The sequence below is a fragment of the Amphiura filiformis genome, chromosome 19 (genome assembly GCF_039555335.1).
Source record: "Amphiura filiformis chromosome 19, Afil_fr2py, whole genome shotgun sequence".
NCBI lineage: Eukaryota > Metazoa > Echinodermata > Ophiuroidea > Amphilepidida > Amphiuridae > Amphiura > Amphiura filiformis.
The window spans coordinates 37,771,308-37,799,285 of record NC_092646.1 but is presented as its reverse complement, the minus strand read 5'-3'; the positions used below and the strand labels follow the sequence as shown (position 1 = coordinate 37,799,285).

At 39.7% G+C, this 27,978-nt stretch overlaps 1 protein-coding gene across 1 annotated transcript; it reads left to right on the top strand.

Moving 5' to 3' along the window:
• Nucleotides 1-134: 134 nt before the first annotated feature.
• LOC140140555 (solute carrier organic anion transporter family member 4A1-like) lies at nucleotides 135-27,661 on the top strand. The gene is made up of 9 exons (XM_072162314.1): nucleotides 135-831; nucleotides 8,931-9,003; nucleotides 17,884-18,005; nucleotides 19,482-19,736; nucleotides 20,842-21,037; nucleotides 22,829-22,991; nucleotides 25,650-25,828; nucleotides 26,580-26,644; nucleotides 27,372-27,661. The coding sequence occupies exons 1-9, from the start codon at nucleotides 135-137 to the stop codon at nucleotides 27,659-27,661; spliced, it is 2,040 nt and encodes a 679-aa protein (XP_072018415.1).
• The last annotated feature ends 317 nt before the right edge of the window (nucleotides 27,662-27,978 follow it).

Sequence of the window (27,978 nt, the reverse complement as noted above, 5' to 3'; positions counted from 1 at the left end):
TTATTGTTACGCTTCCTCCAAACTCGGAAAGCTAACGGAAAGCAATATTGCCAAAACGTGGTAATGTGGTAAATGTGCTGAAATTCCGGGCATATGTTTAACAAGTTGAACTGACAGCGTAGCATAGCACAACAATGGAGAACTCCTACAGCCAGAACGCCTTTACTAACCCAAACTTTAAAGCTACAGATGAAGATGAAATTGACAAGGAAAAAGCCGCTTTGGCCGAAGAGGAAAACGTTGACATAGCTGACAAAGACCAAGAGGACGCGGACAACCGGTATGGTTGGCTGTCGTGGCGTCCCGACTGTCTACAATGGCTCAACAATCCAAAAGGTTTCCTCTTCTTCCTCTGTGTATATTGTTTCGGTCAAGGAATGACAGTTAACGGGCTTGTCTACGTTGTTTTAACTACTTTAGAGCGAAGATTCAACCTACCGAGCGTACAAAGTGCTTTCATATCAAGTGCTTACGATTTTTGCTTCATGTTCTTTGTTATTTTTGTGACCTACTTCGGTGAAAGAGCTCACAAGCCTAGACTTTTAGGGTTTGGTGCTTTGATATTCACTTGTGGCTCGATTGTGTTTACGCTACCACATTATCTAACGGGAGAATATGATTTTGAAGCTGCCGAATTCGACACCTGTGACTACAATCGAACTGAACCAGATCTCTGCTCGTCTGATACGGAAGAAGAAGAGCTAAGGAAGTATTATCCAGTGTTTCTAGTAGCCCAAGCTTTACATGCTTTAGGAGCATCTGCTATTTATACGTTGGGAATTACATATATTGACGAAAACTCAACTCCTGGTGCGGCAGCTGTATACACAGGTAAAATGGTGACTATCGTAACTATTCCTAATTAAGGCAGTAATGAAGGATATTATTGTGACAAGCAAAACCAGTCTGAATTGAGAAATATGCAATTTTCAGTTTCTTATATGATTGTAAAAATAATTTGAAAAGCTACATTTTGGAGAAAACCCCATTAAATTTGGACAACCAGTTCAAAGGATATGTGCAGTTAAAGAGTTTCCAAAACAATAGGAAACAAAAGGATTTACTTCCTTTGTTTGGTTATATCTCAAAGTCAATATTTCCGACTTTCCGACTGATTTTGCTTGATCACATCACAGATAGAACTGATGAAAAATAAACGTGTACCATTACATTGTCAAATTGAATAATACATAAAAAATAATTGTCAATTGCATTGCTAATTTCGATGGTCGCATCAAGTGATGCCTGCGTTTCAAATTATGTTTTCCAAAATATGAACGCACCTGACAATCCAAACGCATATTGCATGTTTTTGCGACAAGATTGAAATTATGCTTCATGACCTGCATTCTAGCAAAGGATTGTAGGCTAAAAGAAGGTTTATCTCTCAAAAATTTAGCAAAAAAAGCTAGGTTCTGTGATTTTTTTAATAAAGTTATACGCGGGATTTTGTGTGTGTATTTTTACCCTATCTAAAAACAAGCCTGTAAAAAAAGGTCCACCGAACAGGGCTACGCACTAGGCTGGCTTTCACACGTTAGTAAAACACTGTCTTGGCGTTATAGCTCCGAAGTTACAGTAATTTGTCCGTATTTTTGAGCTGGTGTATTCTGACAACATCTGCGTAATTGTGGAATTATTTTGAAATGAGTGTACCTATTTAAACAAGTTATAACTTGCGACACTCATTTTTATATTAATACTACTTTCACAACTTCGGCAAATATTTGTAGATCATCATGATGTGTACTTCTTCTTCTTCTTCTTCTTCTTCTTCTTCTTCTTCTTCTTCTTCTTCTTCTTCTTCTTCTTCTTCTTCTTGTTGTTGTTGTTGTTGTTGTTGTTGTTGTTGTTGTTGTTGTTGTTGTTGTTGTTGTTGTTGTTGTTGTTGTTGCTGTTGTTATCCGTATCATCAAAAATTTTCACCTTATTAAGGTATATTCTGGACAATGTCAACGTTGGGTCCTGCTGCAGGATAGTAGTATACCCCGCTTTAGGGCCTACTTAATATTCATGAGCTCATGAATATTAATGAGGTAGGTGTGGCTAATTTGCATATATGAATAGTAATGAGGTAGATGTGGCCAATTTGCATATATGAATATGAATGATGTAGGCGTGGTTAATTGGCATATATGAATGCGAATGAAAGAGTACTGCGACTTCGGACATTCGACACTGAAACTTCGGACATGCAACCTTGAAACTTCGGACATACGACCTCGAAACTTTGAACATTATTATTATGGGACATTCAGCTCGTTCGAAATTAATATTACGGGCGTTGAGATTCCAAAAACATATATCGATTTAACTTTCGAAATTAACATTACGGGACATTCAGATTCCAAAGACGTTCGCTCGTTTGATCGACAGTAAACCGTCGCGATATTTTAGATGAACGAGAAAAACAAGACATCTCGGGTCTCCTAACGAAAGAATAAAGAGAACGTGATACGGTAAAGTTTGTGCAGTATTTTTTTTACACGTTTCTACAATACATAATACATGCATATACGATATAAACGCAAATGTATACAATATTTTACGGTATAAGGCCTACAAACAACTCCCTATGTACGTATATACATATTTACAATATTGTACGGTATAAGCCTGCAATCAACACCCTTTGTATATACGATATTTACAATATTTTAGGGTATACGACCTACATCCAAATCCCTATATTATAAACACACGATTAAAAAGTTATATACGATATTTACAGTGTTTTACACGTTAAACATTCTACGTTATGAAAGTAGATGCACATATTTAGATCGCTATAGCCGCATCAAACGTAATTTTCGACGTCTCGCTTTAAGTGAGCCACCTTGTCTCTTGCTAGGTTAACCTCCTCCGCTCGCTTGAAACTATAATATCCACCTTTTTCCTAGTTCGACTGACCAGCTCCGCTTTCGTGTAGATTAACCCATCTGATAACGAGCAATAAGCGATATTTCGAAACATCATCATCTGTAAAAGCCCGTCTCTTCCGTTCCGATACCCTTTATCTTTCCATTTTGCCACGGATACCATCGTACTCTCTATAAAATCGTATATGCTCATTTCTGTTGGTTCACGCGTATAATTTGAATAACACTATGGTTACCATTTCTGTCATCCATAAGGTGTAGATCTCCACAATAACACGGTGTCACGAAAATGTAACGCGGATCATCCATCATAAAATCTACACACGCGTCAAATTCGTCCATATAATCCTCATTCTCTTCGAAACCTTCATCGGTTTCCGTTTCTTCGAGGCAATCGTGTTCCGCTTTAGGGTATGGCAGAACAACGTCGCAAAGTTCGCAAGTAAAAATTTGTATATATATCGGTTTGGTAGGATCGTAAAATTCACCCTCGATGTCCCACCTTGCTAGTTGATGCGCGTCTATAGAAATAATTTCATAGGGTTCCCGATGATCGGGTTGGACGTTTTCTGCAGCCATCGCGAAAAGTTCTTATAGGTACAGACGTTTTCAGAAATAATGACCGCGAGTAATGACGTATTTTCCTTTAATACACGAAACGTTCGACAGTTATAGACGCTACGTACGAATACGACGCGATCACACTGATAGTGTCTCTCGACGCGGAACGTTCATCGAGCACTCAAAACTTTGTATTACGATGACGTCACGACGACTATACACAAACATTTAACGTTTGTGAAAGAAGGCTACGAATACGAACAAAATAAAATTAACAAATTTCAAGAGACTACGTGGATGAACAAGACGTATATCGTCTTACATTTACAAAAATAACAAGATGCATGTACAAATAATTAAAAGTAAAGAAGCGATACTCTACCTACTGCAACATCACGCGGCTAATTCTTTCTCCACGGTTAAAGGATTCCATGCATTTCACGGGAGAATAGTTGTATCAAACTTAAACATTTTACCCTTTTGATTTTATGGAAAATATTTCTCTAGAAGGCAAGACCAACTTCTTCGGAAAACGCGTCGGGGAATGCCGGAGTCATGGCGGAAGAGTAGCGACGGGCTACTCTCACGGATTAATTTTAACGTGGATTATCGCCCCAATGTAACGCCGATATTATTTGCGAGGCGTTAACGTCATTAAAAACACGACTCGTTAGGCAATAAAAATGTTGGTGTATTCACCAATTTCCGAGACTATCAACGCTAATTAATTGAAAGTATTTAACAACGATCGTTTTAATATCTAGTTTTGCAACTGGTGGGTAATTTTTTAAAACGCAAACCGTTAATCGGTGGGTGATTTGGCGATTCAAGAAACAACGAGCATTGCGACCGTTAAAAACACGATCGGTGGATAATTTGGCGACTCAAAATCAACGAGTCGCGCTCCAATTTACCGGCGTTTATATTGCAACAGTTTACGAGGCGTGACAATTTGTTGTTGAATCGATTTTAAGCACCGGTTTCAACGCCGTTCAAAAATACATTCATTCATCGGAGGAAAATATCCAACAAAGCGATAGTATTCAACAAACATTTGCGGCCGTGTCGCCGCTAAAAACACGTTAAAAGCGGAGATTGTAACGTCACGCGGTAGATAATTTAACGAGTCAAGAAACAACCAACAAATCGAGACTGTTCAACACATTACGGTCGTTACAAACATTTGCGAACGTTGCGTTGTTACAAAACACGATCGGTGGACGATTCGGCGTGTCCAGACACAATCAACAGATTAATAATTAGTCTCGCTCCAATTTACCGCCGCTAATATTTCCGACTAGGCGTTGCAACGTGTTTTCTCTCGTTAAAAACACGATCGGTGGTTGGTTTTTTCGGCGTGTCAATTAGCCACGCATCTCGCTCCAATTTAACGCCGATAATATTTGTGACTCGGCGTTGCAACGTGTTTTCTCTCGTTAAAAACACGGTCGGTGGTTGATTTGGCGTGTTTACACATATTAATGGACGTGGCGTCGTTACAAACCACGGTTGGTGGTCGCTAATATTTACAACCATTACGCTAAAATGTACGCTAATATTAACAACCTTTGACAACGCGCTGCACCGTGATTTTATTCATACATCGCGCGAATCAATCGGAACTCGTTGTTTAGGCGATTTCTCTCGTTGGGTGCACCCGATTTCACTCGTTGGGTGCACATTGGGTGCACCTGCTCTCGGAACAGTACGCTAAACATTTTTAAACTGACGCGAATCGTTCGTCGTTGGAAAATATCCAACAAAACGAGAGTGTTCAATAAACATCTACGGCCGTTAACAACAATCCCAACTTCATTCGGAACCGTATGGCAAACATTTTTACTAACGGCTTTAACGGCGTTCAAAAACAACGTGAATAATTTGGCGAGTCAAGAAACACGCCGTTAAAAACACGTATCGTTAATCGGTGGTTAATTTGGCGGGGCAGAAAAAAACAACCAACAAATCAAGACTAACCAGTTTTAACGTCGTTAAAAAGCGCTGATCGTAACTACGCTCGGTGGATAATTTAGCGATTCAAGAAATAAACAACAAATCGAGAGTATGCAACACACTCATTTATTGCGTTTAACCAACAATCGCCGATCGTTTAATAGTATTAACGTACTTTTCGTTTTAATCGTCAAAAAAGGGATAGCGAATCTAGAGTCCAGAAGACTGAAATGTTTTTTTTATGTAGTCTCACTTAGTAATCACCTACGATAGATAGCGACGTACAGACATTACGTCAGAACAAATAAATTCGTAATACAACGTAGAGTTAGGCTGCTAAGATAGTTTTATTAATTTAATATTAATTCAAGTTATTGACTTGCCGACACGTACCAACTCTACCCGCAAAAATTCGTTGTAACATTAATTTATCTAGCCAAGGAGGACTAAACGATATAATCATAAATCCTATAAAGTATAGAATAAATCCAACAACGGTATATTCCTGCAGTATTCCATTAATATAATTCCAAGATCGTTGTAGGTTTGGTGAAAATAAATCGCCCAATAAAATCCGATAAATTTCCGATATTGTCCTAAGTTAGGTTAAAACAGAACGCGTGATCAAATTCACGAAGATATGATCGGGTATAATAATTTAGCACTACACGGTATAACGATGTTATCGCTTCAAAATCTTACGGTCGAGTGATGACGTCAAACGCTTCGAGGGATGATATAGTACAGCACGTCGAACCGTTCACGTGTACACACCGCGTGACAGCGTGTCACTCGCTTCGATAATTATCGAGCGATGACGTCAAACGTTTCTTTTGATTGGCTCGGTCGATCGCTCCAATTTAGCGTGGTTATTTCGCTCGTTAAAAACACGATCGGCGTTTGATTCGGCGTGTCCAGAAACAATCAGCAAATTAACAAAAGAGTCTTGCTCCAATTTAACGTGGTTATTTCGCTCTTTAAAAACACGGCGATTCCGCATGTTCAGAAACAATCAACACATTAACCGTACAAAAAAAAATAGAAACAAAAATTTAAAAAAAAAAAATTTAAATAAAAAAGAATTTCAAACAAAAAATTTAGAAAAGTTTAAAAAATGTTAAAAAAAACAGAGAAAGAAAAACATTAAAACAAAAGTTTTCAAAAAAAAAAACATTAAACCAAACGTTTTCAAAACAAACTTCGAAACCAAAAATTAAAGCAAATCAAGATAAATAAAACAAATTTCGAAACAAAAAGTTTTTAACAGAATTTCGAAACCAAAAATTAAAACAAATCAAGATAAAACAAATTTCTAAACAAAAAGTTTTTAACAAAATTTCATAACAAAAAATTAAGACAAATCAAGATAAATAAAAAAATGTCAACAACAAAAATTGTTATCGAAAAACATACAAGAATTCATATTCCCCTATGAGACGGCGTATCTGAATATTAAAGTTCCTGAAATGCAAAATGACGGACATCGTTATCTCTCGCCCTACCCGTCACAACGAATAAAGTCTGATACGACACTTTTTTTTTTTTTTTTTTTTTCATAATCTTTATTAGTAAATCGATAGATCGCAAGAAGAAAATCGACTTTCAAAACATATCATTTTTTTTCTTTGGTAAAAAAAGAGGAAGTTGTAAAGCTATGCGCCGGAGCAAACGTCCTTCTTCTTATTGAGCGATTTAACACATTTTGGGGCACCATTTTGTAGTTTTGTCCCCGAGGCATGTACGGTTCTGAATTTGAGAAGCGGACGGATGATCATTTTCAAGGTGGAGACGAGAGGAACCGCGTCGCGTAGTCTTTTTCTTCTTGGACATCAGTCTTTTATCGGTTACTGTGCGGAGAAGATACTTATGCGTCGAAAGTTTCTTTTTCTTCCTTTCAGAATCCGAAGGACCGTTACGTGTCTTTGAGCGGAAATGACGCTCGTGCGTCTTCATCATCTTCTTCCGCCCTCGATCTAAACGTTTCAGAACACGCATCGCGCATTCGCACAATGCGTCGACGATGCTATTATCGACGTGTTGAATGATGGCTTTCCTTTGGCGAGGGTTACACTTTGCCAAGAAGCGGAGCGCTTCGGAGTTACGTTGTATCTTCTGCAACATGTTGAAGGCGAATGACACTTCTAAAAGACGGGACACGTTAATATACTCATCGCGGCGAAAATTAAATCTTACTTAGAGACGCCATAACCGTAAGGAAAAGTTTCGAAACCGTCGGAGATCCAACGTTTGTCGAAGACGACTCTGTAATCCTTCTTGAATACTCGAGTCTCGATATTCTTGGTATGAACGTTGCGTACGATCTTCCGAGGATCCGTCACCGTCACTTTCTCTCCTTCTTTTTCTCCGTCCGCTTTTAAACCTTTCACCATACGTACCAGGGTCGAAGCGTTGACCAGTTCTGAGTTTCGAGCGTTCAGCGTGATCCCTCTCACTTTCATGATGGTTTTACCGGTATCCGTGGTATACGAATAATTCTTGCAGCCTCCCGTGACGAAAGAAGAGATGTGATTGCCATCGTGCGGAGCGACCTCGTCCGTCAATTGACCCAAATAGTCACCGGTAGGGGGTTCCCAATCTCCTGGACGACTGAGAAAAACGACGCTGTCTGTAGAAACGGGAAAACATTAGATATAATTAAAAATAAAACACGCGCAAAAATTGTACAAACGCGTTTCTATATCATTGCGACATTAAACAATTAACCTCGTATTAATATCTTGAACAAACGAGAATGCTTACCCGTATCTTGGTACATGGCGCGATCCCCCAACTTTTCCAGGACTTCGTACAACTTCAACCTGGCGTGGCAAGTCGTAAAAGCAGCGATGACGACGTTGGTGTTCGGGTTGACTCTTGCGAAAGCGTCGTCATCTTTATAAGTCACTTCGATGACTTCGTCGTTGATGAGTCGAATATTGTCGACGGTGACGCTATCGCTCGTCAATAGCTTGTATACTTCGGAAGGATCGTCGAGGATGACGGTTTGACTCATGTTTGACCTTTGAGCGAATTTGCCTGTAAAAATAATAGTAAATCAATAAAGAGATGAGAATCCTGCTAAGAGTACGTATCTGAAAGGATGACGATGGGTGTACGGGTTGTAATGTTTATAAATTTTTCTTTAAACTCACCCCACATGCTGTTCAGACATAGTTTGGCCAAAGATCTCATGCCTGGATTCTTCTCGATATTGTCGGGGTCAATCGCACGCCTTCGTTTTCGAAGTATTCGTCTATGTACCGTCGTTTGTCCTCCTCGGTCACGCACCAGTCGGGGTAACCGCTCGCTTCCTGTTTTAATTGGAGGAACCGATCGATGTAGTCGGTGAACAGTCCGCCCGTCTTTGTCTCTTTATCGTACTCCGCACGTTGCTCCCAGTGCCACACCACTTCGATGTCCTTGACCTCGTAACCCATCTCCACTGCTTTCTGCACTTCGAGCGTCACCCAGGTACCCCTGATCGTCCTGGCTTTATCCGAATGGGGACAGTATGTCTGCCGTTTTTCTTCCATGCAGGTACCGCACAGGGCGAACATCAACTTGTCGTGACACCTCGCAGGCAAGACGGGATGAAAAAGATACCTGGGCGGTAAGACCGTGCACCGAATCAAACCAAAGTACTCCGAAACGTCTTCGAAATCGTTCGTGATAATCCGAGGATGGCCGACGATGTAGGGACAATACTTGTTAGCCCACGGGTAGAGGCTAGATGCGAGAAAGAAACAAAATAGGTTATGTCTTGTTAATTTTTTTTTCAAATATTTAGCCCTGACTTTGCTGAGTAATAATACGCGAATCGAAAGGATTATTTAAGGACGGTGCGATTCGACCTACCTGGTATAGTCCAAATATCGGATGACTTCCCCGTCTCGGACTTGGTGAAAGAGCCTGGTCGCTTCCGTTCTTCCACCGTAGAGAGCTTCCTTCGCATTCAACGGTTCGAAATGGCTCGTAACGTCGATCCTGTCCTTCTCATCCTTTGGAAGATCTCGCCAAATCCCCTTCCATTCATGTTCCCACATTTCAATAATCTCGTATTCGGGATAGTTGATCTCTATCTGATTCTTACGGAAGAGAGTTAACCTGTAAAGTTCGGCCATGGGTTTCTGGGAGATGGGGTTGAGGGTATCTTCGTCGTAACAATCGGGACATCCGTGGTATAGACACCCCTGGTAAGAATAGATCTTACGCGTCTCAAAATCGATGCCATCGACCGTCACTCTTCCATTCAACCGCACTTCTCCCCCGTTCATGGCGTGAACTATAGCGGTATCATTCTTGAGAGCTTCGTAGTTGAGCCACCGTATGGAGTCGCGAGAGAAGTTCTGGCCCGGCCCGTATCCATTCGGAGGGATGATAGCGATGGTCTCCTTTTCCAGAAAGTTGCGGCGTAATACGAGGTTGCACGCGGAGGCGATGGTGAGGGGTTTATCCAACGGATCAACCCCTGGATCTTCTAAACTAGTTTTCGTCACGTCCATGAACATTTCCCTAAATTTCATACAACACCGACGAAGAATAGCGACGTCGCTAACGCAGTATTTCAGGAGCTCTTCTTGGAGATCCCACGTCAATCCCTTCTCCTTTTCGGCAGTATGCCAGGCCACGAACTGATCTTTACCGGCTTCGGACATGCCGTCAGGGTCGAAAAACTCGGCCGCCGGTATCTCTCCCACGTAATGTTCGTTATCTTTGGTGTTGAACAGGTGCGGAAAATGACCCTTGCATAATTCTTGAACGCCGAAGCTCTTGGGAAGTTTGGATAATGCCATTGGAAAGAAATTCAGACTGTCTTTGAAGGTGATCCCTAATCCGGGTACGAAGATGGACATGATCTTGGCTCCGTTCATGATGATGTTGGGTTTAACGCCATTGTCGTACAGGAATTGGAGAATGAAGTAGCCGTCGTATCCCTAACAAAAAAAAGAATAATTAAAAATTGCGGATATATAAATATTATATAGTACAAGGACCTTTAAGGTGTTAGCAGCACATCTGCATTTATTCATAAAAGTGTTGTACAAGCTCAGTATTTAATGGCATAATATAAGCCATGATGATAAAAGTGTCCAACTAGCCAAAGTCCTGACCATCTAAAAGAACATTGTGATATATATATAAGGACAAGGTTATTTGCCCAAATCCTAATATAAACATTTAGTAATTGTTGGTATTTAGTTCCTGCATAAACCTGCCAGTTGACCAGGCCAACGCTTATGGACCTTTCAATCTATACTACTCAAAAGTGTCTTTGGAACCTACCTTTAAATTATGCGCCAAACAGACCGCGTGTTGGTGTTTTTCCTCTTTGAAGAGCCACAGACAGAACCTCTCCATACAATCGTCGCCTCTGAAGATCACCTGCTTTTCTACTCCACATAAGTCGCACGGTTCTTCCCAGGGATATGGTGCGCACGTCTCACAAGATTTCTGGGCAACACAGAGGTTGGGTTTATGAATCCCCGTCTCCTGTCGACTTTCCACGTCGAAAAAGATGTAACTGAAACTTTTATCCTTGTCCGCATCGGAATTTTTAACTTCGATGGGTTTTATGTAGCATTTATGTCCGGCGGGAAAGTTGCCTTGACAGACTCGACACCACACGTCGGTACAGTTATGTTTCGATTCTTTTCTTAAGCAATGTCTGTTGACCACTCTGTCGCATTTTTCGCATTTGAAATACTGCTTGCAGATGGTACCGTACTTCTTGATGCTGGTTCCCGGTTGTTTGTGGTTCTCGTAACAGGTGCGGGATTTAAAGTACCGCTTGCAGTCGGTGCATCGAACCCATTCGTCGACCTCGTCGCTCAACAGACAGTTACCGGAACGACAGATCTTACACGTATTCTCGCATCGATGCTCCGTTTTATGATCGTACGGCTTCTTACAAGGATGACACCAACGATTCCTGTTCAAATAGGCGCTCATGGAAGTGATGAGATCGAAATGATGGTTATTATATAGTAGATAGATGCCTTCGGGTTTCTTCGGCCCCTCGTATATGATCTTGTTCAGGTGGTCTTTGGAGACGACGCAGAGTTGGTAATCGGGAACCACTTTTTGAAACGTTTCCAATTGATCCAAACCGCACGCGCTAAAAGGTACGTTCGCTTTACCGTGAAGAGCTCTAGCGCGTAGTTCCTGTTCAAATTTCCCATCTCGTATACATTTCCATGTATAATCTCTAGCATTCAATTCGTGTTTAGCGATACCCGTTACTATAGCTCGCGCGAGACACATGTTGTCGCTCCGGTTGGTGATGGGGACGATACAACGCCAGTCTTTCTTCTTCTCCACCCACGTCTTGAGCACTCTTCGGTCCGATCTACCTCCGTCCGGCATTTGCATGTGAACGACGTTGATGTTCATGTTACTATCCAATTTGACGTCCTTTTTGGATTGGAGAACGTGCTCCACTCTAGTCATAAAACGGTCCATGGTAAGGTCGTCCTTCTTAATAAAAGGTAGGTTGATGGGTTTGTCCAACCCCGGGGCTTGGAGGATAATCCTCATCATGTCTCTAGGGCGAACACCGTCGCCGAGTCGTCCCAGAACATCGTCGATGATGGCGGAGAGCGTGGGTAGTCCATCTATGGCGAACGTGTCCTTCACGTCTTTTACTCTTAAACGATAATCCGTAGCCGTTGCTTTAAATTTTTTTACGTGCTTGCTGTGCATTGATTCAAACTCGTAATACCGAGAAATGTCGGTCGTCTCCGAGGTGGACGCTTCGTCCGGAGCCTGACATCGATCTGTCTCGTTCTCTCCTTCGTCGACTACAGTGTCGGCTCTCAATTCATCCACTGATTCATCGGCCGGTCGTTTTCGTTTTTCATCCACGTTCGTCGCATCTTCCGCGACCTAATTACCGAGAACAAAAATATAGGTTAAGAGTTTACGTACGTACGTTCGTTTTTTCTTACAAGATTATATGTTTTTTTAGAAATAGAAAATAAAGCTTTTACTCACGTTTTCATCCATCATGACTGGATTATCCCCTCCCGTCATGTTGTCGTTATCGACCGTCTCCATTAAGTCATCTAACCATGTCCTCCAATCCGTATTCTCGTCGACGGGTACGTTCGAAGTCGGGGTAATCTTCAACAAAGCGTCGAAATCTATATCACCCCCGAGTTCCAAAATTCGTTGAAAAGCTAATCCCGAAATCTCGGTCCGCCAGTCATCTTCTTCGATCATCCCGTTCAATCTATCGAGATCGTCCGTGGTGTGGATTTCATTGGCGACACTGGCGTTAGTCGGAGGTACGGCAGGGATTCCCGTATTCAGCGCGGCAACGGTAGACGAGGGGGCGAGTTGACCTTCGTAGATTAGAGTCGGGGCAGTTTCTCCTTCTTTATTAGGCACTTCGATGTTCCGCTCTGTAGCGAGTTGAATTATACGTGCGAAAGACATGGTCGTGATCTCGGTCCGCCCATTATCTTCATCCATGATCCGCCGCAACTCCTCGAAATCTTCAGAGGTCGTGATTTTTTCAACGAAATTCAGTCTGCTGGAAGATTGAATATCGGGGTCTTTTATCAATTCGAACATTCTGAGCACCGCGAGTTGATATAAATTGTCGTCTAACCCTCTTCCTATGATGGCCTCGAGTTTCTCCAACGAGCGGCACTCACTAATAAAAACATCCATGTTGCGAGAGTTATCGGACCTTCGTGCATCGATGTAGTCGAATGAGTGTCTTATCTGCACACTGCCGTTTTTATAGTATATGAACTGCGTGACGTCATTCGGAAAATAAAGTTAATAGTTCACCGCTGAACGTTACGACGAGAATCTACGCTCTCACGTGTTGTGTACACGAGAAACGGTTCACTAATTGTCGAACTTTATCGACCGAGCCAATCAAAAGCGTAGCTTTAGAAACGTTTGACGTCATCGCTCGATAATTATCGAAGCGAGTGACACGCTGTCACGCGGTGTGTACACGTGAACGGTTCGACGTGCTGTACTATATCATCCCTCGAAGCGTTTGACGTCATCACTCGACCGTAAGATTTTGAAGCGATAACATCGTTATACCGTGTAGTGCTAAATTATTATACCCGATCATATCTTCGTGAATTTGATCACGCGTTCTGTTTTTAACCTAACTTAGGACAATATCGGAAATTTATCGGATTTTATTGGGCGTTTTATTTTCACCAAACCTACAACGATCTTGGAATTATATTAATGGAATACTGCAGGAATATACCGTTGTTGGATTTATTCTATACTTTATAGGATTTATGATTATATCGTTTAGTCCTCCTTGGCTAGATAAATTAATGTTACAACGAATTTTTGCGGGTAGAGTTGGTACGTGTCGGCAAGTCAATAACTTGAATTAATATTAAATTAATAAAACTATCTTAGCAGCCTAACTCTACGTTGTATTACGAATTTATTTGTTCTGACGTAATGTCTGTACGTCGCTATCTATCGTAGGTGATTACTAAGTGAGACTTCTTTCAAAAAACATTTCAGTCTTCTGGACTCTAGATTCGCTATCCCTTTTTTGACGATTAAAACGAAAAGTACGTTAATACTATTAAACGATCGGCGATTGTTGGTTAAACGCAATAAATGAGTGTGTTGCATACTCTCGATTTGTTGTTTATTTCTTGAATCGCTAAATTATCCACCGAGCGTAGTTACGATCAGCGCTTTTTAACGACGTTAAAACTGGTTAGTCTTGATTTGTTGGTTGTTTTTTTCTGCCCCGCCAAATTAACCACCGATTAACGATACGTGTTTTTAACGGCGTGTTTCTTGACTCGCCAAATTATTCACGTTGTTTTTGAACGCCGTTAAAGCCGTTAGTAAAAATGTTTGCCATACGGTTCCGAATGAAGTTGGGATTGTTGTTAACGGCCGTAGATGTTTATTGAACACTCTCGTTTTGTTGGATATTTTCCAACGACGAACGATTCGCGTCAGTTTAAAAATGTTTAGCGTACTGTTCCGAGAGCAGGTGCACCCAATGTGCACCCAACGAGTGAAATCGGGTGCACCCAACGAGAGAAATCGCCTAAACAACGAGTTCCGATTGATTCGCGCGATGTATGAATAAAATCACGGTGCAGCGCGTTGTCAAAGGTTGTTAATATTAGCGTACATTTTAGCGTAATGGTTGTAAATATTAGCGACCACCAACCGTGGTTTGTAACGACGCCACGTCCATTAATATGTGTAAACACGCCAAATCAACCACCGACCGTGTTTTTAACGAGAGAAAACACGTTGCAACGCCGAGTCACAAATATTATCGGCGTTAAATTGGAGCGAGATGCGTGGCTAATTGACACGGAAAAAAACCAACCACCGATCGTGTTTTTAACGAGAGAAAACACGTTGCAACGCCTAGTCGGAAATATTAGCGGCGGTAAATTGGAGCGAGACTAATTATTAATCTGTTGATTGTGTCTGGACACGCCGAATCGTCCACCGATCGTGTTTTGTAACAACGCAACGTTCGCAAATGTTTGTAACGACCGTAATGTGTTGAACAGTCTCGATTTGTTGGTTGTTTCTTGACTCGTTAAATTATCTACCGCGTGACGTTACAATCTCCGCTTTTAACGTGTTTTTAGCGGCGACACGGCCGCAAATGTTTGTTGAATACTATCGCTTTGTTGGATATTTTCCTCCGATGAATGAATGTATTTTGAACGGCGTTGAAACCGGTGCTTAAAATCGATTCAACAACAAATTGTCACGCCTCGTAAACTGTTGCAATATAAACGCCGGTAAATTGGAGCGCGACTCGTTGATTTTTGAGTCGCCAAATTATCCACCGATCGTGTTTTTAACGGTCGCAATGCTCGTTGTTTCTTGAATCGCCAAATCACCCACCGATTAACGGTTTGCGTTTTAAAAAATTACCCACCAGTTGCAAAACTAGATATTAAAACGATCGTTGTTAAATACTTTCAATTAATTAGCGTTGATAGTCTCGGAAATTGGTGAATACACCAACATTTTTATTGCCTAACGAGTCGTGTTTTTAATGACGTTAACGCCTCGCAAATAATATCGGCGTTACATTGGGGCGATAATCCACGTTAAAATTAATCCGTGAGAGTAGCCCGTCGCTACTCTTCCGCCATGACTCCGGCATTCCCCGACGCGTTTTCCGAAGAAGTTGGTCTTGCCTTCTAGAGAAATATTTTCCATAAAATCAAAAGGGTAAAATGTTTAAGTTTGATACAACTATTCTCCCGTGAAATGCATGGAATCCTTTAACCGTGGAGAAAGAATTAGCCGCGTGATGTTGCAGTAGGTAGAGTATCGCTTCTTTACTTTTAATTATTTGTACATGCATCTTGTTATTTTTGTAAATGTAAGACGATATACGTCTTGTTCATCCACGTAGTCTCTTGAAATTTGTTAATTTTATTTTGTTCGTATTCGTAGCCTTCTTTCACAAACGTTAAATGTTTGTGTATAGTCGTCGTGACGTCATCGTAATACAAAGTTTTGAGTGCTCGATGAACGTTCCGCGTCGAGAGACACTATCAGTGTGATCGCGTCGTATTCGTACGTAGCGTCTATAACTGTCGAACGTTTCGTGTATTAAAGGAAAATACGTCATTACTCGCGGTCATTATTTCTGAAAACGTCTGTACCTATAAGAACTTTTCGCGATGGCTGCAGAAAACGTCCAACCCGATCATCGGGAACCCTATGAAATTATTTCTATAGACGCGCATCAACTAGCAAGGTGGGACATCGAGGGTGAATTTTACGATCCTACCAAACCGATATATATACAAATTTTTACTTGCGAACTTTGCGACGTTGTTCTGCCATACCCTAAAGCGGAACACGATTGCCTCGAAGAAACGGAAACCGATGAAGGTTTCGAAGAGAATGAGGATTATATGGACGAATTTGACGCGTGTGTAGATTTTATGATGGATGATCCGCGTTACATTTTCGTGACACCGTGTTATTGTGGAGATCTACACCTTATGGATGACAGAAATGGTAACCATAGTGTTATTCAAATTATACGCGTGAACCAACAGAAATGAGCATATACGATTTTATAGAGAGTACGATGGTATCCGTGGCAAAATGGAAAGATAAAGGGTATCGGAACGGAAGAGACGGGCTTTTACAGATGATGATGTTTCGAAATATCGCTTATTGCTCGTTATCAGATGGGTTAATCTACACGAAAGCGGAGCTGGTCAGTCGAACTAGGAAAAGGTGGATATTATAGTTTCAAGCGAGCGGAGGAGGTTAACCTAGCAAGAGACAAGGTGGCTCACTTAAAGCGAGACGTCGAAAATTACGTTTGATGCGGCTATAGCGATCTAAATATGTGCATCTACTTTCATAACGCAGAATGTTTAACGTGTAAAACACTGTAAATATCGTATATAACTTTTTAATCGTGTGTTTATAATATAGGGATTTGGATGTAGGTCGTATACCCTAAAATATTGTAAATATCGTATATACAAAGGGTGTTGATTGCAGGCTTATACCGTACAATATTGTAAATATGTATATACGTACATAGGGAGTTGTTTGTAGGCCTTATACCGTAAAATATTGTATACATTTGCGTTTATATCGTATATGCATGTATTATGTATTGTAGAAACGTGTAAAAAAAAATACTGCACAAACTTTACCGTATCACGTTCTCTTTATTCTTTCGTTAGGAGACCCGAGATGTCTTGTTTTTCTCGTTCATCTAAAATATCGCGACGGTTTACTGTCGATCAAACGAGCGAACGTCTTTGGAATCTGAATGTCCCGTAATGTTAATTTCGAAAGTTAAATCGATATATGTTTTTGGAATCTCAACGCCCGTAATATTAATTTCGAACGAGCTGAATGTCCCATAATAATAATGTTCAAAGTTTCGAGGTCGTATGTCCGAAGTTTCAAGGTTGCATGTCCGAAGTTTCAGTGTCGAATGTCCGAAGTCGCAGTACTCTTTCATTCGCATTCATATATGCCAATTAACCACGCCTACATCATTCATATTCATATATGCAAATTGGCCACATCTACCTCATTACTATTCATATATGCAAATTAGCCACACCTACCTCATTAATATTCATGAGCTCATGAATATTAAGTAGGCCCTAAAGCGGGGTATACTACTCAGGATTTCTGTTTGGTGGGATGTTCCTTGATATTTATACTGACATAAATGCCGAAAAGTGAGTATTTTTGCATCATATATTCATCGTCCAAAATAAAAAGAATTAAAAAAACTATACACAGCGAACACAAAACAATATATATCATTAATAACATTTAAATATCGGGTTATATAAAGCTCATAAAAACTTAATATAGGGTATAAAACGTTTAAATAACATTAAAAATATTGAAACTTGCTTCAAATAATTATAACTAACTCTAGATACCAAGTTGTTTGTTAAATGTTTATTGCAATTCACTCTAATTAAATAACTAATTCTTTTCATTTTATTTTTAAAAGTGTCAATCTTGATCCCGATAGTCCATTATGGGTTGGTGCCTGGTGGCTTGGGTTTATTGTGACAGCCTGCATTAATTTCCTTGTGGCTATGCCACTACTAGGGTTCAACCAATATCTTCCAAGTAAGTATTATGTAAAACATGACTTGTCGTTTTGAGTTTGATAGAGAGGCGAATATTGATTCGTCTCTTTGTTAAATTCATGTTAATGCATGAAGTATATTGAAATACTGAACAGGGGGTCAGACATAGAGAGCCAGATGGCAGTATATATATTATTTAACGTGATTCAGCGAGATAAGGATGAGTTGAACTCAATGTTTATCAACAAAGGCAAGGGACTGGCTTATCGATATGCTTGAGCGAACTGCATACAACCACTACACTGTTTTAAAATCACGGGCCCTGAACAAAATATGATGCGCGCGCATACTGCCAGGCAAAAAACAATGGAAATTGTGATGCGTGCGAATACTGTCAGGCATTGATCTCAGAAGTTAACTCTTCTGTAGGGTAAGACAACAATACGGTGTTGCGCGGTAATCCCCTGTTCAATGATTCAATAGAATTCATGCGTAACACGAGGTTAACTGACGAAGAAGCAAATCGATATTCAGCTCTGACAATCTCATAACGATAACGAGAGACTGCTTACGTCAGTGCTTCTTCTATGCCAACAGAAGTAAACATTGGCGGCGCTGTTGCATTCCGTAAGGTACATCCCCGTCGTAAGCAAAAGCAACCTCTCAATCGACATAAGAATTCGCCGTAAAAGTGATGATTAACTACCATCGATATAGCAATAGATGAATACAATTTTTGAATATATTGCGCTAATACAATGCCGCCCTTTTCAAAGATACTGATCTTACAGATGCGAGTGATCACCCGGGGGGGCACTCAACTTTAGAAGTGACGGGTATGTGCCTACCGGTGTCGCGAAGTAGGGGCCTATCGGTAACAAAGCGTTATTTTTAAAAAGGGGGTCATTGGGTACAAACAAAATAAAAAAGGGGGTCATTGGGTATAATATTTTGAAAAAAGGGGGTCATTGAGTATAAGATTTCAAAAAAAGGGTCATCGGGTAGAAAATTTTGAAAAAAAGGAGCAAAATTTTGAAAGTTTCGGCATAATTTTGAAAAAATGGAGCAAAATTTGAAAGTTTTGGCATTATTTTCTTGCATTTTTATGATCCTCTTCTAGACAATCTAGAAAAAAAGGGGGTCATTGGGTAGCCGCAACCAAAAAAAGGGGGTCATTGGGTAGCCGCAACTAAAAAAAGGGGGTCATTGGGTATGACTTTAAAAAAGGGGGTCATCGGGTATAGTCGACTTCAAAAGAGGGGGCCTATTGACAGGCACATACCGTCACTTCCAAAGTTGAGTGCCCCCGCCCCCCCCCCCGGGAGTGATCAACATAATACTGACGAGTATTCCATAACATTACGATTGAGGTCTTCATCCCTGTTCTTTGACATCTGTGGTTCAATGCATAAGTACCGCGTGAACGTCTTAGTGCAAAAACACGAATCCGGATTCGGCCGTTTGCCAAACCCAATGACATGATACATGTACATGAATTTGATTTATAAACATTCAGGTTACAGAGAAGCACAAAAGAAGCGAGCCCGTGAAACCCGATCAGGGGCAGAGTACAAAGCAGAAACAACAGAAATGAATAAGCTTAAAGATTTCCCTATAGCCGTTTGGACGCTGCTGAAGAATCCAACTTATTTGTTCATCGACTTAGCGGTTATTTGCGAGGCTTTCTTACTTGCCTTTATATCCGTATTTGGGCCAAAGCTTGTGGAATCCCTATTTAATCTTTCATCCGGAGACGCTGCTCTTGTTGCGGGTAAGTACGTAGTTCTTATAGATCCAATCACACTGAAGACACCCAGCTCGAAGTTCAACATGTGGGGGGCTGAAAAAACGAACATTGACCCATTCTGAGAGGTGCCCACGGAATGGTTAAGTTCTACTCACGGAGTCGCAAAATTTTTCAAAAAATACGTCAAAAATACCAATTTTTCTGTTTTATGATGACATTTTTTACTTTACCTGAACTATTGGGGGGGGTGAAGGGTATTTGAGCCCCCCCACACCTAATTTATTGAGGGGGCTGAGTCCCCAGCTCCCTGGTTCCTAAGCTGATGTTAAGCATAGATTTTAAATGTGTTAAGGTACCATTGCCTGTCCAATGAATGACGCCCGGGGGCACTTCAATATGAAATGGATATAGATGTAGGGCTGGCACTTTCGCACTAAGGGACATATAGGTCATTGGGTGAACACATGCCCTTTTTTTAATGGAAGCTCTGGGTGAGAGCCGAAACAGCGCCACAGAAACCTCGAAAATCGAATTTATAGTTCTATATAATTAAATGGCTTCAAATTTCTTTTTTTCTTCTTCAAAATAAGTAACAAAATCAGTGATAAATGAAAATTGCTATTCAAATTGAACTTGTAAGGGTCTTTGGGTGACAGATCAAATGGAAAAATAGGGGGTCTTTGGGTGACATGGCATGTGTTCATAAAACAAATATGGGTTCTTCGGGTGACAGCGATGCGGTAAAAAACAGCCCTACATACGCGTCACCTCCAAAGTTGGAGTGCCCCCACCCCCGGATTGACGGAGTTAACAGTGCTCTAGTCAGCATGATTATTCTAATGCAACCATAATGGGCCGCAATACGCTAAACCTAACGCTAACCCTAAACCATAACGCTAACCCTAAACCATAACCCTAAACCCTAAGGGTTGGGGGTATTGCGGTTTACTATGGTTGCAGAAAGAAATTAAGCGTACTGGGCCAACTATGATGAACAACTCAAATGTTGGATTGTGTGGTTTCATTCAACACTACAATTGAGTTGTTCATAGTTGGCCGAACTTTGTGAAAACTATCCAGCATTTTAACGGTGCAATGCAATGAAAAACCTTTACATTTTGATATGCAGGTGTAATACTGACACCAGCTGGCGTCATTGGACCAATCACAGGCGGGTATATAATGAGAAGATTTGATCTCAAAGTAAACCAGATTTTGAAGTTTGTTATTGGCGTGCTGTTCCTGGGCTTTATCTGCATTTTTGGTTTTCTGTTGTCTTGTCCTAATGCACCGTTTGCTGGAGTATCTGTTGCCTATCAAAATAGGTATGTCAGCCTTTGTTTAATAATCTATTCGTCTGCATATTAATTGTTTGAAATTTGTAACATTACTGTATGAAATTTAAATTACGGTATACATTGGAACGATCATACCTTCATTTCTATAGCCAATTCACTTTGTGCTTCATTTTGTAGCCCTTTTAGGCTACCTTTGATTTCAATCCAGACTCCCTATTAAAATGATCATATTAATCATTCTACAACTGGACTTAAAATGATCATATCAATCATATTAGTACAGTGATAGTGCCATCTGTTGTTATTAAGTTTATGCCGTATAAAAAAATTGAAGCTATATATGAGACCATAGAATATAAAAAACATGTAATTTGATAACTAAAATTCCGTTGGGGAAGTATCGCCGTAAAAAACAAAAACGCTCAAAAACAATATTGTTCAATGTTGCCCCGCAGTGTTACAAAGAAACATTATTTCTCCAAAAACAACAGCGATCAAGCTTAAACTATATTCAGGGCATTGCCTGAAGAATGAGGGAAAATAAAGTAAAAATAAAAAAAATAAAAAATAATATAATCAATATTGGAACTCCTCATTATGGGAGTTTTGGAATCATCCTTACCGGGCATGCGGCCTTGATCTTTTGCCCCCCCAACCCGTCAGGGCTTAAAAATGCGTAACCTTAACTATGCGTAACCTTAACCTTATCTATATGTAACCGTAACTTTAAAATGCGTGAATGCGTAACCTTAACTATCACTGATGTCTTTTTAAATTTACTTAACGTTGTAAAAATTCAACTTTGACGCGCTATCATTAACGTGTACGCTTTGAATACGCACCCAGCGAAAATAATACGATGCATTTCGAATTGAAGTTTTCTGCGGGGAAGGTATTAAAGCCATATTATAACATTTCTGTAAAAATAGATTAGTATTTATTTTCCATAAAATGTTAGCCTTTACTGTCAGATATGTCCCCTTTTAATTTTGAGCCAAACAAGTGAGGTAAAATATAGAAAATTGGAATTTACTACTAGCGCCAATGCATGTTACTCCCGCGGTTGTAATACTGTACGATCCTCTGGGTTGTGTGTATATGTGTATCCCACACGCCGTGTACGTACTGTACATACGTGTTCGACTAATATTTCCGTCGTAATAATAAAACAACGGTTCCGGCGTTTTATTCAAAACTACAGCACCAAAAGTCTTGATTTTTGCAGAACTTATCTTTATTGACTAAAGTACATTACAATCGTGTAAAAACCAGAATTTATAATTTTTTTGAGGGCGTTCTCCTCAGCAAATGTTATAATATGGCTTTAAGCATACTCAAAAATGCGAAGATCGGTCATTTTTTGCAAAGGTCGCGTACGTTAATAATTTGACCTTTAACAGAATACGCGCATGATGGCCCTCTGACTGAATTGGGTTATGATTCAAAGTTATCGATAATAGTTCTTTGTAACCATGTATCAACTTACATGTTTTTATATTCTATGGTGTTAAATATAGTTTTATATACGGCATAAACTTAATAAGAACAGATGGCGCTATCACTGCACTAAAATGATTGATATGATCATTTTAAGACCAGTTGTAGAATGATTCATTTTTATGATAATTTTAGTGAGGCGACTAGGTTGTTTGATTTATATGTCTGTAGGCTCTTCCGTTTGATATGTTTGTATTGAGTACCTAGTATAGCTGATATATTCAATTGCTGTTTAGTCGAACATTTTGTACCTTGAACTTGTTCTTTGCTTAAATGACACTGCTTTAATACCTTCAAATTCCCATGAATTATCGAATCCAGCACTCTAGATATCATTGGCAACACCAACTTGACTGCGCCATGTAATACCAACTGCAAATGTGAAGATTCTTTTGACGTAGTGTGTGGTTCCGATGGTGTCATGTATTATTCATCATGTCATGCTGGATGTCTTACAGAAACAGAAGATGAAGATGGCAACAAGGTACGTATTGAAAGGGTCAAAGAAACATATTTTCTTGCCATTCCAATCCCAATAGAACTTGCACTACAGTTTCTCATTGTCTCATTGTAAATCCCAAGCTATAACACTTAAATACGTTAAGGCTTTTAAATAAACTTAGGCTTTTCTACAATGTACATTTTTAGAAAAAGGTTTCATATTTTCAAACGTACGTATTCTCCTACACATCACAAATCCAAAATAAAGGCAACACCGTCCCTATGGTTTACAAGTTTCTAAATGCTAACGTTTAGCTAAGCGACATGTTTAGATGTCAAAAATCAACCTGTATACAATCTAAACACGAGCTAAATAGTGGTGTTTAACGAACTTATGTTTAGATTATATACAGATTGATATCTACTAAACATATATAATCTAAACACAAGCTACACATGGTGATTAAGATGGGGTATAAGTGTTTATAGTCAAATGCAGCAAACCTTTGACGAGCGCGACTACCGTGATGTTGCAAATTCGGCGCTAACAACGCGTACAGCGCACAGTTCATTCATAAATTTCCACTCAGCAACAATATATCGCCTTAGCAGCCAATCAGAGACAAGTGCGTCCAACGCAGTAAATACGAGATGTATCCTTACAATACGCGCTCGTCAAAGGTTTACTGCATTTTAGTATAGGATGCATTTAGATACAAATTCAAAGTGTAATAACTTGAAAACCAAAGGGACAGTGTTGATTTTATTTTGGATTTGTGATATGTAGGAGAATAGGTTTCAAAATATTAAACCTTTTTTCTGTAAAGGTACATGTAGAAAATAATAACAATTTGGTTAAACGCGTGTTTAAACGTTTAATGTGTTTAAACAGTGTTACAGCTAGGGATTTACAGTGTTGTGCGTTATACATTTATGTCAATGCAGTATTCGTCATTAGGTGTCACTGCCTTATCAGAATTGATCATATCTCACCTCCTTTTTCAACCAAATTGACATATTAATAACTCCTGTAGTGACTCAAATTGCCTCTGTTTCCTGGGAACTAAAGACCACACAAAGTCATTTTATGCAAGTCATTGACCAATCTGTGTCATGCTGCCTCTAACTAATATCTGACAGCCTGGTGATCTGGTTTCCTCATCAGTGACAGATACTAACCTCGGTGCTGCGTGCAAAACCTCATACATTTGCAAAATATGATATTTTGCATATGCAAAATTACATACTTTCCAAAAGTATGTAGTTTTGCATATGCAAACTACATACTTCGGCAAAATATGTAGTTTTGCATATGCAGAATATCATACTTTACCATGTTTACGGTCACTATGAAAAAATACATGTTTTGCTGGGAAACCCCGTGCAGTTCGTGTTTGTGAATAAGGGCGCATGTCACAATGATTGTTAACTTTAAATTTTAAAAGGCAAAATATAGCGGATTGTGTATGTAACAAATGAATTAGCAATATCTGTATCTGTCTCCACAATCCTAAAGTATTAGGCTACATATAATATAATAAATTATTCTTTGAAAGTAGAGAATATTAGAACAGTGACCGTATGGATCCATTCTGCCCCTAAAGCGGCCGATACCGAACAACACATAGGGCCTACACGGCCTTGACCTGCGGTTGTCTAAATTCTGAGGGATTTGCATGCTGGTCAGGTAGAAGAATAATAACAGAGTGGGCAGAGTGACCTTCAGCTTCTCCGTGTTTGGTCAGACCTACCGTATAGGCGTAGGCTGCATGGGGTGTATCCTGCATAAATTAGTGTTCTTGGTCAAACCTGAGAGTAGTATACCTCAGGTTCAAACACATGTTTCACACTTAAGTGTACGCTGCATGACTGTATGTTTCTGTTTTCAGGGATGATTATCCTAATGTCTAATAAATGATGAGGGACATTAATTTGGTGGTATACCCTTACAACACACATTGCGCGGTGTTTCTTTATGCAAAATAAAAGTTATGCAAAACATCATACTTTGTTAGTATGTAGATATGAATGCTATACCGGGAGGGAATCGTTGTGATCATTTCTGTTATTAAGGCAACAGCACCGAATGATTGATTTCGTAAACATTAGGTTACAACCCAGTGGGCACATGTTAGGATTTCAACGTTGAATCAACGTTGAAACAACGTCGAAGTTTCAACCTAACCTGATTTCAACCTAGAGGTTAGTTGAAATCAGGTTGAAATTTCGACGTTGATACAACGTTGAAATTTCAACCTGATTTCAACTAATCTCTAGGTTGAAATCGGGTTGAAATCAGTTTGAACTCCATCAGGTTGAAGTCCATTTGCAAATACAACGTGATTTCAACCTGATTTCAACGTCGAAATTGATTTCGACGTCGAAATTTCAACGTGATTTCAACGTGAGGTGTGCCCACTGAGAAGTGTCTCGATGAAAAGGTTAACATTTCGCACAAATACTTTTACTAATTTTTGTCATTTTCTAGGCCAGCACAAGTTTATCTTGTGTAACTCATTACGTTGCCCATTATCATTGATTATCTGTGTCATGTACTGTCTCTGCCTATATGATAATCTCTGTATGTGGTTACATAGAAAACCCAATTATGAAGTAAAAATAGAAACTTTGTTTAAGTCACAGGAAACGTATAGAACGCTACATTATTAATTGTACTCCAATTAATGTTATCTTTGCACAGGAATATTCAGATTGCACATGTATCCCTGGAACAACAAATTCGTCCAACCTCTTCGGGACAGTTAGCTCGGGAAGATGTAGTACCATGTGCTCCAACATGGTGCCCTGGTTGGTGGTTGTATTTGGAGCTCTTCTCTTTACATTCATGATTCCCGTCCCATATATTACTGCTACCATCAGGTAAAGATACGATTGTTTAGGACCGGGGGGCACTCAACTTTAGAATTAACGGGTATGTGCCTATCGGCGTTGCGAAGTAGGTTCCTATCGGTACAAAAAGTTGTTTTAAAAAGGGGCGTCATTGGGTTCAAACAAAATGAAAAAGGAGTCATTGTGTATAATATTTTGAAGAAAAAAAAGGGTCAATGAATATAAAATTTATAAAACCGGGTCATCGGGAAGAAAACTTTGAAAAAAATTGAGCAATATTCTATTTCTTGTTGCAAATTTCCCAAATTTACAATACAAATTTGCTGAAATAAGACAATTTGAAAGTTTCCGCATTATTTTGTGGCATTTTGATGATACAATATTGTAGGAAAAAAAAAAGGTTATTGGGTAGCCGCACCTTAAAAAAAAAAGGCAGTCATTGGGTATGGCTTTTTAAAAACAGGGAGTCATGGGGGTATATTCGATTTCACAAAGCGGGGCCTATTGACAGGCAGATACCGTCACTTCTAAAGTTTAGTGCCCTCTTCAATGGTGTTTTGGGCATCACCTTTGATATGTTAGCAATATCGTTTATGTCGTAGAAAATATAATGTGAAGATATGGATGCTGTAACAAATAACTTCATTGCATGCATATTTCATTCGTGATTCATCAACACAAACATGCACTGTTATATCTACACTACTGCACTTGACTTATTCATAAAGAAGCGTATATCACGTATGTAAAATAATTGACGTCTTTTTTTTGTACATTACAGATGCGTTGATTATTCACAGCGATCGTTTGCTCTTGGACTGCAAACGCTTCTTAATAAGGCACTTGGTAAGTGTAGTGTGGTTTCAATATGCGCCAGATTCATGACATTAGTCTTATTTAATTACAAACTTTAAGAGAATCAGGGGCTGTGTAATAATGGGCTCAACCGGCCGTAACATTTCAAAACGGTGTGGCAAACATTGCCCTCCTCTCGGTCTGCAAAAATTACTTACCTCTTCCTCTCCGTCTGCCAAAAATAATTCTGTGCCCCCCTTTCCACACGCCATATTTATGGGAACCCAATTTGCAAAAGTGATCTAGTATTACTTCTTAACATTACGCCATTTACGCGCGATATTCAAAATTCCCGCGCCGAAATTTTCTAGTGCAATGCCGTAATGATTATTTGTGCTCAATTGTCGTCAGCTTTCATTGTATTACTGGGACGTCATTGCACTCGACAATTAATTTCAGTGCCCGGGAAATATCGCGTGTTGAGAGACGGCAGTTTTTAATCATTTTTATGGCCAATATGAGTTTGTTTAAAATAAAATCACGTGATTGATGCTTGATGATTATTTTTCTAACATATAAGGCAAAATGTTGTGATTTCCGGAGACTTCCTTTGAGAACCTCTGAACCAATACTAGGCTTGTTTGTACTCATTTTAATGGATTTTTCATGCTGATTACAAATATGGTCATGCAAATGTGCAATTCCAAAATCTTGTCGGTTGACATCCGCGTGGAGAGAGTTTAATCGTATTATTTTGCTATCCACTTCTTACTTGCAGGTGTAGTACCTGGTCCTATCGCGTTTGGCGCACTCGTCGACAAATCATGCATTCTGTGGGAATACGAATGTAGCGGCTCGCAAAACTGTTGGTTTTATAATAACTGGCAAATATCAGTATACACATTACTTATGGCTTTAGGATGTCGGGCTGGTTCACTTTTATTCTACTCGTTAGCATTGGCTACTTATAAGGCTCCAGAAGCAACTTACGAAAAGGAAGATATCGTGAAGTATGAGTCTAAGGAGGAAAAAGTCGAACTGAGACCTGTCGTTGACTATCCAGAATAAGCTCGTGGTTGTCATTAGGTTTCACTGCCTGAACAGAATTGATCATTTTTTCCCTTTCCTCCTTTTTTAACCAAATCGACGGGAATAAATTTTATAGTGAGGGATCAACATTTAACCACACAATCAGACAAAACTTACTTCCTGGGAACTCTGGGAACTAAATACCACACAATGTCATTTTTATGTAACTCATTGACCCATTTGTGATATACTGCCTCTGGCTGTAATGACAGCCTGGTAATCTGGTCGATACACAGACAGATACTAACCTCAGGAGGGAATTCAATTTTTGATCAATTCTCTTCAGGTAGTGAAAC